The sequence below is a fragment of the Rhinoraja longicauda genome, chromosome 15 (assembly GCF_053455715.1).
Source record: "Rhinoraja longicauda isolate Sanriku21f chromosome 15, sRhiLon1.1, whole genome shotgun sequence".
Classification (NCBI taxonomy): domain Eukaryota; kingdom Metazoa; phylum Chordata; class Chondrichthyes; order Rajiformes; family Arhynchobatidae; genus Rhinoraja; species Rhinoraja longicauda.
This window is the reverse complement of record NC_135967.1, coordinates 8,388,295-8,406,537: the sequence shown is the minus strand read 5'-3', so window position 1 is coordinate 8,406,537 and position 18,243 is coordinate 8,388,295. Positions and strand designations below refer to the sequence as shown.

The window sequence follows — 18,243 nt, the reverse complement described above, 5'->3', positions numbered from 1 at the left end:
TCAGTTAATTTTTCCCTCGCCAAAATCATAGTTTAGACAAAAATTAAATTCCAGCAAAATTAGTTGTTGCTTCCCAGCTGTTCTCAGGCAACTGAACCATCCTCTCACCAGCTAGAGAATGGCTCTGACCTCCCATTTACCACATTGGAGACCATTAACTATCTTTAATCAGACATTATATTGATTAAACACTATACTCTTTATCCTGTATCTGTACACTGTGTATGGCTTGATTGTAAGCATGTATAGTCTTTTTGCTGACTGGATAGCACACAAAAAAAGCTTTTCACTGTACCTCAGTACACGTGACAATAATAAACTAAACATATTTAATTCTGTCAACTACTACTAAATACAACGATCTAAATCTAGGCAGTTAGATTTTAACTCCTACAGAGGGCCCTTCTAATATTCTAAGGAAATTCTAAGAAATTTAGGATATTATGGAAAGTACTGGAAAATGATGTTACAAAGTGTGTGCATCAAGAAAAATACAGCGTAATATTGTAAAATAAATTTATTCTCATTTGCTTAATTTGAACAAAGAGAATAAAGAAATGAATAACAATTAAGATTAAAGAATACACACACAGCATACATTGGAGATTTACACCTTTGATCTATTTCCCCATCCATACTCCAACAGATTCTTCCATTCCTTTCCACCCATATTCACCTTAAATGCACAACCGTTGAAATAAGATTCAATATTTTACATTTTAGAATGTAATAATCCTATCATTACAGTTTTGGAGGAGGTCACAAAGGTGTTCGAAGAGGCAGTGGATATTCTCTACATGAATTTTAGTAAATTGATATATATTTGATAAAAGATATGCTGATCCAGAGAATTAAGATGCACGGGATTAACAAAAACGTGGTCATATGGATTCGGTAAGACAGAGTGTTGTGGAGGGAGACCAATATTCAGGCTGGAGGTCTGTGACCAGTGGAATTCTGCTGGGCCCATTGCCGTTTGTATATATAATATGGTATGCTTGCCTTCATAGGTGGGTCTATTGAGTATAAGGTCACAATGGCATGATGCAGCTTTAAAGGACTTCGGTTCGGCCAAATTCTGGAATATTTTGAGCAATTCTGGTCACCACATTACAGGAAGGATGTGGAGGCTTTGGAAAGGGTGCAGCGGAGTTTTACCAGAATGTTAGACACAAAATGCTGGACTAACTCAGTGGGTCATGCAGCATCCCTGGAGAACGCTGATAGGCGATGTTTCGGACCCTTCTTCCGACATTCATTCTGACCTATTCAATCCGAAGAAAGGCTCCGACCCAAAACGTCACCTATCCATGTTCTCCCGGGATATTGCCTGACCTACCGAGTTACTCTAGCATTTTGTGACTATCTTTTATATAAAACAGCATCAGCAGTTCCTTGTTATTACATTGTTACCAGAATGTTACCTGGATTAGGGGGTATTAGCTACAATGAGAGGTTGGACAGACTAGGATAATTTTCCCTAGAATGGCAGAGATTGCAGGGGGACCTGATAAAAGTATATAAAATTATGAGAGGCATTGATAGGATAGACAGTCAGAACCGTTGTCCCCAGGATGGAAACATCGAATACTAGAGGGCATACTAAGGTGAGAGGGACAAAGTTTAAAGAAGATATGTAGTGTAACTTTTTTTAACACAAGGGTTACTTGAAGTTAGAGAAATCAATATTCATGCCTGGAACACGTTGCTGGGGTCGGTGGTGGGGGCAGATAAATAGTGGCATTTGGAGAGGCATATGGATATACAGGGAATGGAAGGAAATGGATTATGTGCAGGTAGATAAGAGATGATCTTAGCATCATGCTTCGAGAGGCTGGTTATGGTACACATTAAATCCAGCCTACCAAGCAGCCTAGATCCACTGTAGTTCGCCTACCGCCACAACAGGTCCACGGCTGATGCCATCTCTCTGGCCCTACACTCATCCCTGGAACACCTGGATAAGAAGGACACCTACATCAGACTCCTATTAATCGACTACAGCTCAACTTTCAATACAATTATCCCAACCAAGCTCTTCTCCAAACCCGTGGAACTTGGAATCAGCATTCCCCTCTGCGACTGGATTCTCGACTTCCTGACCAACAGACCATAATCAGTCAGGATTGGTGACAAATCATCCTCTATGAAGATTCTCAACACTGGTGCCCCGCAAGATGCGTTGTCAGTCCTCTCCTATACTCCTTATATACTCATGACTGTGCAGCCAAATACTAATCTAACTCAATTTAAAAGTTCACAGTTAACACCTCTTTAGTGGGCCAGATACCAAATAGTGACAAGATTAAATACAGAAAGCAGACTGAGAACCTTGAAACCTGGTGCCAAGACAACAATCTCTCCCTCAATGTCAACAAGACAAAGGAAATTGAGATTGTGATTGACTTCAGGAAACAATGAGACTGATGGCGCCAAAGTAGAGATGGTCGAATACTTCAAGATCCTAGCAATAAATATCAACAGCAATTTGTCATGGACCGGCCACTGGGAAGCTGGCCAAGAAAGCACACCAATGCCTCTACTTCCTTAGATGGCTTGAGAAGATTGACAGGTCTGCCAACAACCATCAGCAACTTCTACAGATGCGCCATAGAAAGCATTTTATCGGGATGCATCACAGAATGGTTTGGGAACAGCTCCATCCATTGCAGAGTTGTGGGCATAGCCCAAATCACGCAAACCAATCTCCATTGACTACACTTCACGCAGCCTCGGCAAGGGCACCAGCATAATCAAGGACTAGTCTCACCCCAATCACTCCCTCTTCTCCCCTCTCCCATCAGGCAAAAGGTAGACGTTTGAACACGCATACCTCCAGATTGAGGGACAGTTCCTTCCCCACTGTTATCAGGGTCCTCTCACCAGCTAGAATGCAGTCCTGATCTTCCTGATCTCCCATCTACCTCAAAGGAGACCTTTTAACTATCTTTAATCGGACTTTATCTTGCACTAAATGTTGTACCCTGTATCTGTGCACGGTGGACTGACTGATAGTCTTGGATAGCACTGGTCAGCATGCGCACATTGGTCGGCCTGGGCAAATTGGGCCGATGTGCCTGTTTCCATGCTATATGACTATGACGAATGAAGTATAATAAAAGGATACTGGACAAGCACATTGGATTCGAGTATACTGTTCAACATGTGGAAATCATTGAACCTCAGCAATATTCATGCTGCAGGGTTGTAAGGTGTCCAAGCAAATATAAGGTGTTATTCCTTCCATTTACATGTAGTTTCACTCTGTCCTGGAGGCCCAGGACAGAAAGGTCAGGATGGGAGTGGGAAGGGAAGTTAAAATGGTAGGTAACTGGGAGATCGCATTGGCCAAGGCTGACCTAGCGGCATGAATATTGATTTCTCTAACTTCAAGTAACCCTTGCATTCCCACTCTCTTCGTCCCTCCCCATCCTAGTCCTCTTGCTAATTTCACCGTTTGTATTCCTTCGTAATTATCTCGTTCCCCAGCCAACAATAGACCATGGTGGGCTCCGCCTTTCCCGAGTCATCGATGCAAGCTCTGCTCTCTGTACCTTCCCATACCTCTAGTTTCCCTTTCTCTGACTCTCAATCGACCAGAATCATCACCTATTCCTTTTCTCCCGATAAACTAAACAATGTTCAGTTCAGATTGTGGGGTGAAGGACCAGTTCTTGTGCTGTACTATTCTATGTTCTGTGTTCAGTTCAGCTCCCAGAGGGACTGAGTCCTGGAAACACAAACTGCCCATAATTCAGCACAAATTGCCAAATTCAATCAAGACCATACTGATTGTGGTGATTTGGAAAATTTACCACAGATTTAATGGAATTTGATTTGAGGTAGGTTTTGCAGATCAAATGCAGATTTACTTTGCAATTTTGTTCTCTATTCAACCGATGAGAATTCATGAAATTATATAACCCCCAGCAAAATCTAGCATCCAACAGAAATAAAATATGCTAAACATTTGAACAGAAATTACGTGAAAATGATTTTTTTAAACAAAAAGGCTGCAAGATTGTGGAATGTGCTAACACAATTTCTTTAAACGAAAGAAATATTGCGTCAATATTGAAGAATAGCTTGGAAAGATGGGTACATGGATAGGAAAGGTTTAAAGGACACGAGCCAAATGCGGGCAGATGGGACATCTTGGGCCTTTACACTTTAGAGATACAGCATGGAAACAGGCTCCTTCGGCCCACCGAGTCCACGTCAATCAGTGGTTTCCGTACACTAGCACTATCCTCCACACCAAAGATAATTTTTTACCAAAGCCAATTAACCTACAAATCTGTCCGTCTTTGGAGCACCGGAGAAAACCCACGCAGTCACAGGGAGAACACACAAATTCTGTACAGACAGCACCCGTAGTCAAGATTGAACCTGGGTCTCTGGCACTGAGAGGCAGCAACTCTACCGCTGCGCACCTGGTCGGTATGCGCACATTGGTCGGCCTGGGCACATTGGGCCCGTTTCCGTGCTATATGACTATGACGATTGAAGTATAATAAAAGGATACTGGAAAAGGACATTGGATTAGAGTATACTGTTCAAGATGTGGATATAAACAGGCAGATTGGGTGGGCTGTCTGTTTCTACATTACAATACAACACACACAAGGACAAGGGTTCTTTACTTACCACTGTCAGAATTGGATCTTTTGTTGGTTGTGCTCGCTGGAACTAACTCAGATGATCCTGTGTCATCAATATCAATACCTTCTGCCATTTGAAAGACCTTTTCCAAAAGATCAGGGCTGTATCTATTAGCAAAGATAAATAAATGTGAGCAATGCTTCTTTAACAAATGATTCCGTAATAATTTTATGCTGTTACGCTATTAATATAATTAATAATAGACCGAAAATACACACAAGATAATGGTCAACTACACTTCCTCATGAAAATAAATTCTATCCAGACTAATTTATTTCCCTAAACTCTGCATCTCAGCTTTCAAAAAATGCTGGAGTAACTCAGCGGGGCAGGCAGCATCTCTGGAGAGAAGGAATGGGCGATGTTTCGGGTTGAGATCCTTCTTTGGACTGATTCAGTCTGAAGAAGGGTCTTGACCCAAAACATCACCCATTCCTTCTCTCCAGAGATGCTGCCTGTCCCGCTGAGTTACTCCAGCATTTTGTGTCTATCTTCGATTTAAACAGGCATCTGCAGTTCTTTCCCACACATCTCAGCTTTCACCACTGAATGAGATGTCAGCAAAAGATGAGGGAATGGCACTCTCTTCAACCCCAGGAGGGAATTATATACAATCCTGTGGTGTTTCAGAGTGGGATATTGCAGGTGCCTTTGGGTATTGCGAAGCTCAATTCACACCACTTCCTTTCTGGCTACAGGTGATATGGACTGGAAGACTACTAATATAATAAAAATATGAAAAGGGATGGACCATGTAATTACAAGCCAATCAATCCAATATGAGAGAATAGAATAGATCGAGGAACTGCAGATGCTGGTTTACACATTAGGACATTAGTAACTCAGCGGGTCAAGCATCACCTGCATGAACTTTTTTTTGCACTTTATCTTGTTCCCCTTTTTTTTCCTTCCACCCCCCTGTTATTTTCATTTTCGCCGTGATTTATTTATATATTTGATAACATCGATATGGAAGCGACATTCAAAAATCTCATTGTACTTGTACAATGACAATAAAAGATATTGTATTGTAGGTTGGGACCCTTCTTCAGACTCATTGTGGGTTGGGGGAATAAAACTGGAAGAGAGGAAAGGCAGGACAAAGCATGGAAGGTAACATGTGGACACAAGTGAGAGGAGGTTTTGATAGGTAATGGTTGGAAATCACAGAGGGGAGCAGAGTCAGAACATCAATTGTGGCCATATAATCGGAAATAATTCTGACAGATGCTCTAGAGCATAACTAATCAAAGACTAAAGTATTGTTTCTTTATGGGAAGGCTGTGTTAAATCTATAAAATTTTGAGAATATCATCAGGTTCTGTGTTAATGTGAATTTTTAAATCAGGCATTAGACACAGTCCAACATTACAAATTGATCAATAAATAAGCTCCTGAGACCCAAGGGGAATAGGCAAGTTGAATCAAAAAATGATCAAGTGGCAGAATCAAAGAAAACAGGTGAACAAGTACAATATTAACTGGAAGGCTATTCATGGTGCAGGGCTCAGGGTCAAGTCTCTTGCTTTCTATGGTATATAACAAATTTTCCTTAAACAGAGGAACTTTGAGGTTTGCAGTCAGTATAAAAATTGGCCTCATAGTTAACAATGAGAAAGTAAGTTGCGGAGTGCAGAAAATATCAATGAACTGAGCACACAGGAACAAAAGTTGAAAAGCATTAGATTATGAATTTAGAGAAGAGAAAGGAGCAGGGAAGTCCATGAAAGTAGCAAGACATACAGGATCATTTTTAAATGATTTTAAAAGCAATTGCAATGATTTAGCAAAGGAGATTGGGGAAGTCTTCTTGCTTTAGAAGGCGTTGAGGGGAGATTTAATTAGTACTATGCAGTTATTTTAAGAGCCTAAAATCAGACAATAAGGACAGGAATTGTAGCACTATTCATTTCACAATTTCATTTACCACCAGGCAGAACCTTACATGGTAAATGGTAGGGACCCAGAGAGGGTTGTAGAACAGAGAGAACTAGGGTAGAGATACCTAGATCACTGAATGTGATAACACAGATGGACAGACTGGTGACAAGGGCATTTGGCATGCTCAATGCCCGGACCAATGAATGCAAGCATGCCAAATGTCTTCTTCAACACCCTACCTACCTGTGCCATCTCTTTCAGTGATATAGATATCTCTACCCTTGTGTCTCTCCGTTGGGATATCATTGGTGAGATCACATTTTAAGTACTGCCTGCAGCTCTGGTCATCCAGCTACAGGAAGGAAGTCATTAAGCTGGAAAGGGTTCAGAAAAGATTTGCGAGGCAGTTTCCAGGACTGGAGGCTTTGAATTATAAGGAGAATCTAGACAGGCTGGAATTCCCCCCCCTAAAATGTAGGAAGTTGAGGGAGACCAGAGGGGTTTATAAAATAACGAGGAGCATAGACCAGTTGAATGTCCAGTCTTTTTCCAGGGTAGGGAAGTCCAAAAGTGGATGGCATTTATTTAACGCAAGAATTAAAAGGGATCTTGAGAGGCAACTTCTTCACAAAGGGTGATAGTGATATGGAACAAACTGCCAGACCATGGTAAGAATATGAAACAAGCTGCCAAAGGAAGCTGTGAAGGTGAGTATAATTACATGTTAAAAAGCATTTAGACAGGTACATGCATAGTAAAGGTTTAAAGGGTTGTCGGCTCAACAAAGCTAAATGGGACCAGGTCAGGTAAATATCTTGGTTGGCATGCACCTGCTGACCAATGGATTATTTTTGAACTTTAGTCACAGAGATAATTACTGCTGCCAATTTTTGAACATCAAAGTCTCAAACTGAAAACTAACAAGAGGCTAGATAACATATTTCAAGTTCAGCGGGAAAAGCTGAAAAGCAGTGAAACTCAGTTTCATATGCATGATGGCGTTTTGACAAGGATTTGAACGGTACATGGGGTGCCAGGACATCTACTCTTCGAACCAGTGCTATTGCACTCGTGTACAGCACCGCTGAGTACGCCGCCCCAGCATGGTGCCGCAGCGCTCATACCAGCAAGCTAGACGCCACCCTCAACGACACTATGCGGATCATCACTGGCTGCCTACGCCCTACTCCGACGGATCTCCTGCCGGTGCTCGCAGGTATCGCACCCGCCAAGCTTCGCAGAGAGTTCTTCACTCAGAGGCTGGTGTGCAAGGCCCCATCGGACGCCAAACATCCTTTGCACCACCTCGCCCAGGATTCACAGCAATTGGGACCTCAACGCCTGTCATCTCGTCACCCTTTCTCCCGTCATGCAGCGACCCTCTGTGGCTCCGGTTTCAACATACTAGGAGCATGGAGAACCAGCTGGGAACAGACATCGCGACCTCCTCAATTCACTGTCACACCGAACACCACAGCCCCACCCGGCTCGGACATGCCCCGCAAAGAGTGTGTCGCCCTGAACCGGCTCCGCACAGGAGTCGGCCGGTTCAACGCCAACATGCATCGTTGGGGGTTGCGTTCATCAGCAGCCTGCGTGTGTGGAGCAGACCAGCAAACAGCGCAGCGCGTCATTTTCGACTGCACTGTCCTCCGTCCCCCTGGTGGAGGGGTAGATAGACCTCACGGCCCTCGACAACCGCACGTTGCACTGGCTACAGCGCCTGGAGGGCGTTACATAATTTCTGCTGCCTCAAACGCAAGAAGAAGACAAGGATTTCTGGTCTTGGATTAACACCCACTCCAGAGGAAAGCTCCAACAATATTCGGTTCATGTATGTATCGATCTAGATAATTAAAGTCCATTGTGTCCAAGAACAATATTCTTTAATAGTTTTTATTTATTAGTGAGTTCATTAGCAAAATAAATTGAACACTTTAGTTTAAAATATACAAATGGATCTGCTCTGGTGTTTTAGTTAGAGGAGACCCCAATCCCAAAGTGTTTCTATTTTACAGGCAACATTTACATGTAGCTTCAAACACATTTTGTGAATTTTAATTTCTAAATGTACAGAACAAGATTTGATTATTGTATGTGTGATTTAAAAATGAAAGATTATGACAAATTCACATCCCTCCGATTGATCTTTATGCTATCCAAAATTTACTTTAAATACCACTCAACTGACAAGAGATCCCCACTAACTCAGACTGAACACTGCGGCAATGAACTCTGACTTCTATTCCAGCATTGCAAAGTGCTTCTCCTCCAGTATTGCAAAGTGCCCGGTCGTTGTTCTACACTTATGCACTAGAAATTCATAACTTGAACAACAGTACATGAATTAAAGCAGATCCTCCCTCTCTGGGCTCCAACAACGTTCCATATCTAAAAATAATCAGAAAATGTAAGAAGCCTCTTGAATGTGACTTTAAGAAAGGTTGAAAATCAAAATGCGTGGATTAACAATCCCTTATGTCCTAGCTTCATATCAATCTTCATGATTCATACTTAGGACTTATTTTTTCAGTTATAACTTAATAACTGTTCAGTTTTTCACTATTCACTCTTTATAATACCTACAAAATTATTACCAATACATTTTATAAATTCAACCATGTAATTTCTTTTATGAAACTATCCGATGAACAAATCACTTTTGTATACATCTTGGAGAATTACTCACCACTGATATGACGTTACCTAACATGGAAAATAGTGAAAACAATGCTACAGATGATTGTGCATGTACTTTCATTCTAGGTTTGGTTGCAATTTGCCAGACACTAAAAGATGAAGATTTTTGCAAATTGAAAATATCTTATTTTGCAACAATAATACCCCATAACACCAAGAAACAGAGCAAAAATATACGAATAATTCAGGCCCCATTCATAATTAAGCATAAAGCCTGTTCAATTCTCCTCAAAAATCAATATTTCACTCAAGCAGCAAATCCACATCTGGGTAAACATAAGGATGTCACCTTCCAATTGCATTGAATATTACTTTCAGTCAATAATTATACAAAATAAATTACTTAACAGCTAAAGTGTGTTATCAATGACTAAAGGGTTTTCTGGACCAAGACTAACATCAGTGAAAATTAGTGCTTCAAATTATCCCTGGGCTCACCTGTGTGAATGTGTCACATTCAATAGGTTTTGGCAATAATCTTTCAGCAATGAGGTCAGAATTGACATCGTAAAGATAGAACATACACTGAACCTATTTAGAAGGAGAGGAGCTTCAAATAAATCTAGATCACAATTTGATTTCAGATGGAATTGGATGGTTTTCTCTGGAACGCCAGAGGTTGCAGGGAGACATGCTTTTTACTTAGGGCGACATTGTGGCACAGGGGTAGAGCTGCTGCCTTACAGCGCCAAGACCCGGGCTTGATCCTGACTAGGGGCGCTGTCTGGATGGAGTTTATACATTCTCCTAGTGACAGCATGGGTTCTCTCCGGGTGTTCCAGTTTCCTCCCACATTCCAGACATACAGGTTTGTAGGTTAATTGGCTTCGTTAAAATTGTACGTTTTCCATAGTGTGTATGATAGTGTTCGTGTTTGGGGGTCGTGCTGGTTGGCGCGGACTAGGTGGGCCAAAGAGCCTCTACACGTGCTGTATCTACACATGCTAATAAGGGGCGTGGCTGCGCCTTGCGGCTGCGGCTCACCGGCAGTCTCTTTGTCTTTTTTTGTCTTTGTCTATTGTTACTGTTTAAATGTATGTTTTGATTTATTTTTAGCTCTGTATATGTGGGGGGTGGTGGGGGAAACCTTTTTTTCTAATCTCCTCCTCAACGGAGATGCGACCTTTTTCCGTGTCGTATCTCTGTTCGCGCTACGGCCTAACACTGTGGAGTTGGCGGCCTCCAGCTGGGATCGACCTTGAAGACTCCGGTCGCAGGGCCTGGACTTACCATCTCGGAGGCTTCGGCCGTGGGCCCTGCAGACCGCAACATCGGGAGCTCGCAGGTCCCTGGCTGGCGACCGGCTTTCGGGAGCTCCAGCCGTAGCAGCTTCGATCGCCCGAATCGCGAGGTTCGATCGACCCGCTCGCAGGACCTTCATCGCCCTGCGTGGCTCGGGGACTTTCCATCGCCTGGCGGGGGTTTCAAAAGTCGGGAGCCTCGATCGCCTCGAGGCAGCAGTTTGACTGCCTGACCGCGGGAGAAGAATGAGGAGGTGATAAGACTTTTCTTTGCCTTCCATCACAGTGAGGGTGTGCCTGTAGCAATCACTGTGATGGTTGTTTGTGTTAAATTGTAATTGTGTGTCTTGTGTTCTTTATTGTTTACTGTCGGACCCTGATGTGGGAGGACGCTGGCGCTGTTTGTTCGCCGCTTCTCCGTCTGGACAAATCTCTTGTTTGTTTGTTTTTATGTCTTGTTTGCTCTGTAAAGCGTCTTTGAGTTTCCTGAAAAGCGCTATATAAATTAAATGTATTATTATTATCTCTAAAGGAAACTAAAGTATACAAAATTATGAGGCATAGATGGGGTAGACAGTCAGAACTCCTTTCCAAGGATGGAAAATTAAATACTGGAGGGCATGTGTGGCTTTAAGGTAAGAGGGACAAAGTTTAAATGAGATGCACGGGGCAAAAACCTATCCAAAGGGGGTCGTGGGTGCCTGGAACACACTGCCAAGGTTGGTGGTAGAGGCAAATACCATGGTGACATTTGAGAGGCTTTTAGAGAGGCATATGGATATTGATGGTCTTGGCAGCATGTTCAGCACAGACATTGTGGGCCAAAGGGACCATTCTTGTGCTGGACTGTTCTATGTTCTAAAATGAAAACAATAATTGTTTTGAAGGAACAGCACCTCATATTTTGCTTGTGCAGCTTGTATCCCAGTGGTATGAATATTGACTTCTCTAACTTCAAGTAACCCTTGCTTTCCCTCTCTCTCTCCATCCCACCTCTTCCCAGTTCTCCGACCAGTCTGATTATCCCCGAGTACATTATCTGTTTGCTTTGTTGTCATCTTCTTCTTGCTAACAATTATCTATTCTACATTTTCGTTGAGCTGCATCTTTTTGATGTCTCATTTCCACACTTTACCCTTCCTTATCTCTGTGTCTCCCTCTCCCGCTCCCCTGGCTCTCAGTCTGAAGGGTCACAACCCAAAACGTCACCCATTCCTTCGCTCCAGAGATGCTGCCTGTCCCGCTGAATTACTCCAGCATTTTGTGTCTATCTTCGGTATAAACCAGCATCTGCAGTTTCTTCCTACACAATTGTTTTGAAGAATAGCATAAGGACCTGGCAGTTCACCTTGATGTTGCTCATCTGAAGCTGGTGAATAAAATAATTTGAGGCACAAGGCTGCCTGATCTTTTGGAAGCTGAAGCTATGCTTTCTTAACAAAAGGGGAAGAGAGTCTTATTGAAGAACATTGACAATGCTAATGATTTGTCTGGTTGTTCGAATTTCCTTGAGGATTTTTTGAGGCAAGTTACCTTCTGTGATCATAAAAAATTAAAAGGTTCCAGAAAAACTATTAAAGGTGGACTATCTCCTTGAACATCTGGCATCCAACAATCCCGTGTGACAGGGCTCCCGGATTTTAACGCAGAGGCCAAAGGAATGGTGAGACATGTCCAAATCAAGCCAGTATCTGACACGGAGGCATCCTTAAGGTTTTGGTATTTCCATTTATTATCCTTCCCTTCCAGCATTAAGTGTCAAAAAGGAGGAAACAGTGCTGCAATATCTTGAACCAGCTGTGGCAACTATGAACTTCTATGGACTATCTTTGGTCACTCTTCAGATTAGGTTTTATTTTTGCACTAATATCATGGTTATTAAATTATTGATATTTTTTATTTATTATATATTATCTGTGTGTATTCAGTTTGCAGGTTAGCTATGCTGCAGCACACTAGAATTTTATTGTTCCATTGTCAATATGTATGATAATTAAACAACCTTGACTTGACTCTTGGATGCTTAAGGTCAAAGATTAGGAGTAAGAACAAACATTGTGCTGGAATCTGATGTGCAATCTCTCCCTTGAAACATCAGCTGCTGTAAGGAGAGCTACTTGACATATTCACTCAATAGCCAGTATATTGCCGACCTTACAATAAACTATGTCAATAGAACACATGGCTTATGATTAATTGACAGCAAATTTTACTAAATACTAGTGCAGCGTGAATCCGTTGGGTCCAAAGCTCTCCTGCGGGCCAGGTAACCCTCCCCCAACTGACGACCTGTGGACCCGTTGCCGGCCGGGAGTCTCCCCCAGGACCGGGTGAGAGGAAAGGGAAAAGGGAGCCACTCACTCCAGCCCCGGGCGGCCAGCAGTAGGAGAGCAGCCGCAAGGCGCTGTGGCACGTTCGTCCTGCCGGCGGCCATCTTCTTTGACCCTCTGTGCTGCACCACGGGAGGAAGGTCAGGCGCGGGTCACGCGGGACGGGTACTGGTCCTCCCGGCGCTGCTGTGCGGGGGGGGGGGAGCGCATTTATTAAAGTTTATTAAGTTAATAACTTTTAAAATATAATGAAACTTGAGAAATGCACGCCGCAGGTGAACGGTGAGTAAGGTGGGCCTTAAATTGTTGTGCTATCCTGTACCGTTTTGGCTGTATTTAGGGAACAAACAAACATACATACAAACAAATATACAAGATGAGAGTTTTAGAAATATATACTATATATATATATAGATTTCAAAATTTTATGTGGTGATATGTGAATTTTGCGAGAGCAAATACCTGTTACCCGATGGGCCATGGCATGCCTATATTTCTATTTGGCCATGAAAAGTCAAGCATTGACACTCCGAGTACAGAAATTCTAGCAAACTGACTTATCAACTCTGAATTAATTGAAATATTTAGTTTTAATTTGATAAGTTCTGCTGTAATGTACTAATCAGACAATATCCAACCTGTGTGTTAGATTGGTAAGTAGTCACAAATCAATAGAAACTACATCTAAATTTCTTTGTGGCTTGTAAGGAACTCTCAAAGACAGAAAGAATGTGTTAATCAAACATTCCAGCACAAAATAAAGTTTTAAAAAATAATTCCTCTTTTGCTTCTGGAGTACATCCATTGCATGCAAAACGTAAAGCACTAATCAAAATTCATTACACTTATGGTTTTTAATCCATAAATGCAGTGATACTCCCACAGTACTTTCAAATAGGTATCTCAGCAAACCCCATGCTCTATAGCCACCTATGACACATTTCCACAATATTCTGAATTTATAAAATGCTTTTTGCAAACTATCCCAAGGCACTTCACTGGAATACTATCATACTAAACAAGACACAGGACTTGCTAAAGCTTTCTTCGAGGGGAAAAACAGAATCAAGAGGTGGAAAGAGGATTGGGGAAAAGCTTAAAGCCAAAGAGCCGAAGACATCACTGCCAAAGTGGAACAATCAAATCAAGAAGCTAAAATAGGAGCTGCAATGGGAGGATTTCAGGTATTTTACGAGAGTATAGGGCTGAAGAAGAAAACAGAGATTGGGAAAGGTAAAGCAAAGGGCAAAGAATGGCTCGGGGGAAAAAAAGTAAAGGCGTTGCTCATTTCAAAACCAGGCGAATGGAGACTGGGGTGAGTTGGAACAGTCAAGAGTTCGATATGACCACTATATAGCGAAAGAGGTCAGTCACAACTCCACGGGAATTGTGCTGAAAGGTAAGAGAAGCATAGCTGAGGGTTTTAAAAACAGGGGTGTTAATTGGGCTGCATTATGATAAAGGGAAACATCATTACAGTGATGCAGATAAGTGATTCCAAGCTAATTTCGGCATCAATATATCAACACAGTTTGAAACAAAACCAAAAATGCTGGAAACACTTGGAAAGTCAGACGGCATCAGTAAAAAGAGAGTTAAAGCCTCAGTCAAAGTCCATTTTGTCTGGGTTCTCTTTCTGATTGTTGAGAGATATGGGGGACGACATTTGTTGTGACCCAACTTGGTCAGCGGGGATAAGTTGAGCCAAAGGGCCTGTTTCCTTGCAGTAAAGCTCTAAGATTCTAAACTAAGGATCAAAACAGCTCCGATCTTCCCATTATCTGGTTGAAGTAAATTACTTTTCCCCCCTCCCAATGGTGGATAGTTGACAAGACAAGTGGCGCCAAGATAGAATTCGATGTGCTGTATTTTTGGATAGTGTTATCAAATTACTGTAGATAAGAAAATGGAAGAGACATCAGGGGTAACTATGCATGAAGAGAAGCCATAGCAAGTCATCCTCTGGTAACAACAGCATGGACGAGGATGATTTGGGAACCCTATCAAAGCCTGCAGACAGATTAAGACAGGGATAAATTATATTTGTCACAATCACTCTGAAATTAAAATGCAACTTGCAAGAGAAGAAAGGCATGAATCGCAGGAACCAACACTTGCAGTAACTTGGAGCGGTCAAGGAGGTTGGAACTGGCAGTTTTAGGGTGCCAGTGGAGAATGCTTTGTCAAGGAGACATGTTATGATAGCAGATTTGAAGAAGGAGATTAAGATTCAACCTTTAAGGAAAGAAAGTCTTTATTAATAGCAGCTAGCACAAGAGCCAGAAAGGAAAGTTGGATGTGTGTAAAAAAACTGCAGATGCTGGTTTAAATCGAAGGTAGACACAAAATGCTGGAGTAACTCAGCGGGTCAGGCAGCATCTCAGGAGAGAAGGAATGGGTGATGTTTCGGGTCGAGACCCTTTTTCAGACTGAAAGTTGGTTGATCAATAGTTCAGTGGGAATTACAATGGGAGCAAGTGGGTGAGTGTTGGCATGATGGCTTTGAAGGGTGAAATGGGCAATGGAGGGGAATGGGGAGGGGGGCGGTGGGGTAAAGTACAAAAATAATAACTCAAGACTACTCTAAAAAATTCAGTCCAGTGGGCGAACAAATAAAGAGGTAGCTGATCCAAAGCCTCAATCTTTGGGATGTCAGTCCATGAGCTCTTGTGAAGGAAGCCAGGGTTGGGATTTAAGAAGAAAGCTTCTGGTAGAAAAAGCCAATATTCATGTTTAATATTCCAAGAGCACGTGGAAGGAAACACTTCTGGCAGAAGCCGCGTCCAGAAAGCAACTCCCTGGTTCTGCATCGTACCAACACCAACAAGTCAATCGTGGAAAAAGATTAACGCATGACAAACCTTGGATGGACCAACATTTCTGTCAACGGGCACCTGCAAATCTCATCCTCCAAGTTTAATACTGGCACTCTGTTGTCACACCATCTTCTGGGAAAGTTATACTCCATCGATCAATAACATAAAGAGGAAACGGCTACCAGAAAACTATAAATTGTGGAAGATTTAGGGGGGGGGGGGGGGGGGGGAGGATTACAGCCCCTGCTTGCCAAGACAGGAGGGAGCCACTACTGTCAGTTGTCCACCATCCCGCAGGAGCTGATCCACTGTTCGGGGCTGAGGCCTGCCGCCGCCGCCGCCGCCGCCGCGAGTGCTGGGTTATGTAACAGAAGCCGAGGCCCGGGGCCTAGGCGCCGCTCGCTCACTCACCTACAGCCCAGGAAGACGTGGTTGGTCCAGACCATGGAGAGGGCGAGCAGCTGCTCCATCCTGCCGCCCGGGTAGTCGTGCATGTGGCTGCTGATGAACTGGCGGCGGACGTGCCAGTGGCCGTCGCTCTCGGAGTGCCCGCGGTAGTGCTCCACCGCCTCGATCAATTGCCTCTTGGGCCTGGCCAGCGAGTCCACGCCGGTCGCCATCTTAGAGGCCGGGCCCGGAGCCCCGCGCCGTGAGGGGGGGACGGGGAGAGGGGGGGACGCGGGCCCGGTGCGGGGAATCGCCCGGCTTCTCACTGGCCGCGACCGCACGCCGATCCCTGGCTTTGCAGCGCACGCTGCCGGCGACAGCAAACTCAAGGCCCGCAACGCAACGCCGCGCCTCCTCCTCCGCCGCAGCCGCCTGCTTGCCTTCCGCTCCGACTGCCGACCGCCAGCCTACAGCGCCCCCCGCCTTGGCAGACTGCTGACTGCAGGCGCCGCTCAGCACAGCACAGCCTAGCACCACAATGTATCCGTTCTGCTGTCACAAACGCTACATCCCACGCCGCCCTGACACCAGCACTGCCCCGGGCACAATTCAACACCGAGATATATCTGGGTTTTTTTAAGGAGAGGAGGAGAGAGAAAGCGTCTGCCCCCCCCTTTGTAAAAAATAAATGTACTCACAGAGGTTAAGGCGCAAGGAACTGCAGGTCTTGAGCAAAACACAAAGTGATGTTGTAACGCTGCGGGTCCTGAACTGACCCAGCTTCTCTTGAGGACATGGATAGGTGACCTTTCGGGTCAGATCCCTTCTTCTGAATAAGAGTCCCGACCAAAACTCGCCCGTCTATCCCCCACGCTCTCCAGTGGATGCTACCTGGCCCGCTGTTTTACCCAAAATGTCGGTGAACTGGCAGCATCCGTGGAGGGAAATGGACAGGAGGTATTTCGGGACCGGACCCGTCTTCAGACTCAGATGTGTCGGAGACACAAAGAACTGCAGATGCTGGACCTTGAGCAGAACACAAGGTGCTGGAGTAACTTAACAGGCCAGGCAGCATCTGTGGAGGGAATGGACAGACGACGTTTCGGGTCGGGACCTGCAGAGTGCGTTCACTGATTTCAGGCGAGTTCCGAGAAGAGCGTTAACATGGGAAGATATCATTCGGTCCAACTTGTTCATGCCGACCAAGATGCCATTCATGCAGGTATCAACATTTACCCCCCAACCCATCTCCCCTAACCCCACTCCTCCTTACAACCCCCTAACTCCACTCCCCTCCTCCTTACAACCCCCTACCCCCACTCCTACCCTCCTCCCCATACTGCCTTACCTCTCCCCCAACCCCCACATCACCCACCCCTGACCACTCCCCTACCACCATCACTCCACCCCTATCCTCCCTTCCCCCCAAATCCCCCTTCCACCCCAACACCCCTTACCTCCGCTCATCCCACCTCTCCTCAACCCCCTCCCTCTCCCGTACCCTCACCCTCCCACTTCCCCTCCACCCACCCTATCCCCTCCTCCCCACCCTATCCCCTCCTCTCAACCCTCCATCCCCTCACCCCATCATCTCCCCCCACACCTCCCCCTCCTCTCAACCCTCCCTCCACCCCCTCCCCTCACCCCTCCACCCCCTCCCCTCACCCCTCCACCTATACTCCCCCCACTCCTCCCCTGCTCTGACCCCCCCAAACTGCTCCCCATCCTCTCAACCCCCCCCCCTCCCCAACTCCTCTTCCATCCCCCCATCTGCTCCCCCCCCCCCCCCCATCCACGACACAGTCACATTTCACCGCTCACAGTTGCCACCCCGGGTGGGACCTTCCACGTGGAGTCGAAAATTCGGCGAGCGCCGCTCTCTTACCACTGTTGGCCCTGGCCGTTTGGATTGCGCCTCTTTGTGTTCCTTCTCCCGTTTGAAGGGGTGGGCTCCGGCCCCGCGTTGTTCTCGACGCCACACCACTGGAAATAGATGACCCGACCCCTGTCGCACTGCCGTGTGGGACTGAGAGAGTTTACTGTGCGCCAATTGACTGTTGCGTTTCCTACACTTTAAAAAGTCGTTTCATTGACGTTTGAGACCTACGGAAAGGACGCAGGTATATCCCTGGAACCTTTGCAAAGACATTTGTAGTCAACCACAATTCCTTTTGAAGAGCTCTAATCTCGGACTTCTCTGAACAAGTTTGATGTGTGGAATTGTTA

The 18,243-nt window shown here is 44.7% G+C and overlaps 1 protein-coding gene across 4 annotated transcripts in view; it reads right to left on the bottom strand.

Moving 5' to 3' along the window:
• The window catches only part of nkrf (NFKB repressing factor), a 52,321-nt gene that overhangs the window by 12,279 nt on the left and 21,799 nt on the right, over positions 1-18,243 (bottom strand). For 2 of the 4 annotated variants that reach the window (XR_013548146.1, XM_078412162.1), the window contains exons 1-2: positions 16,042-16,464; positions 4,648-4,769 (exon numbers count right to left, since the gene is read on the bottom strand). Coding sequence is in view for 3 of the 4 variants with exons in the window: in XM_078412162.1 (XP_078268288.1) it covers positions 4,648-4,769; positions 16,042-16,250 (331 nt within the window). In the remaining variant the exon portion in view is untranslated. Of the gene's footprint in view, positions 1-4,647; positions 4,770-10,473; positions 10,599-16,041; positions 16,465-18,243 lie in introns of those variants that run through there. The other 2 variants (XM_078412164.1, XM_078412163.1) reach the window with 2 other exon arrangements.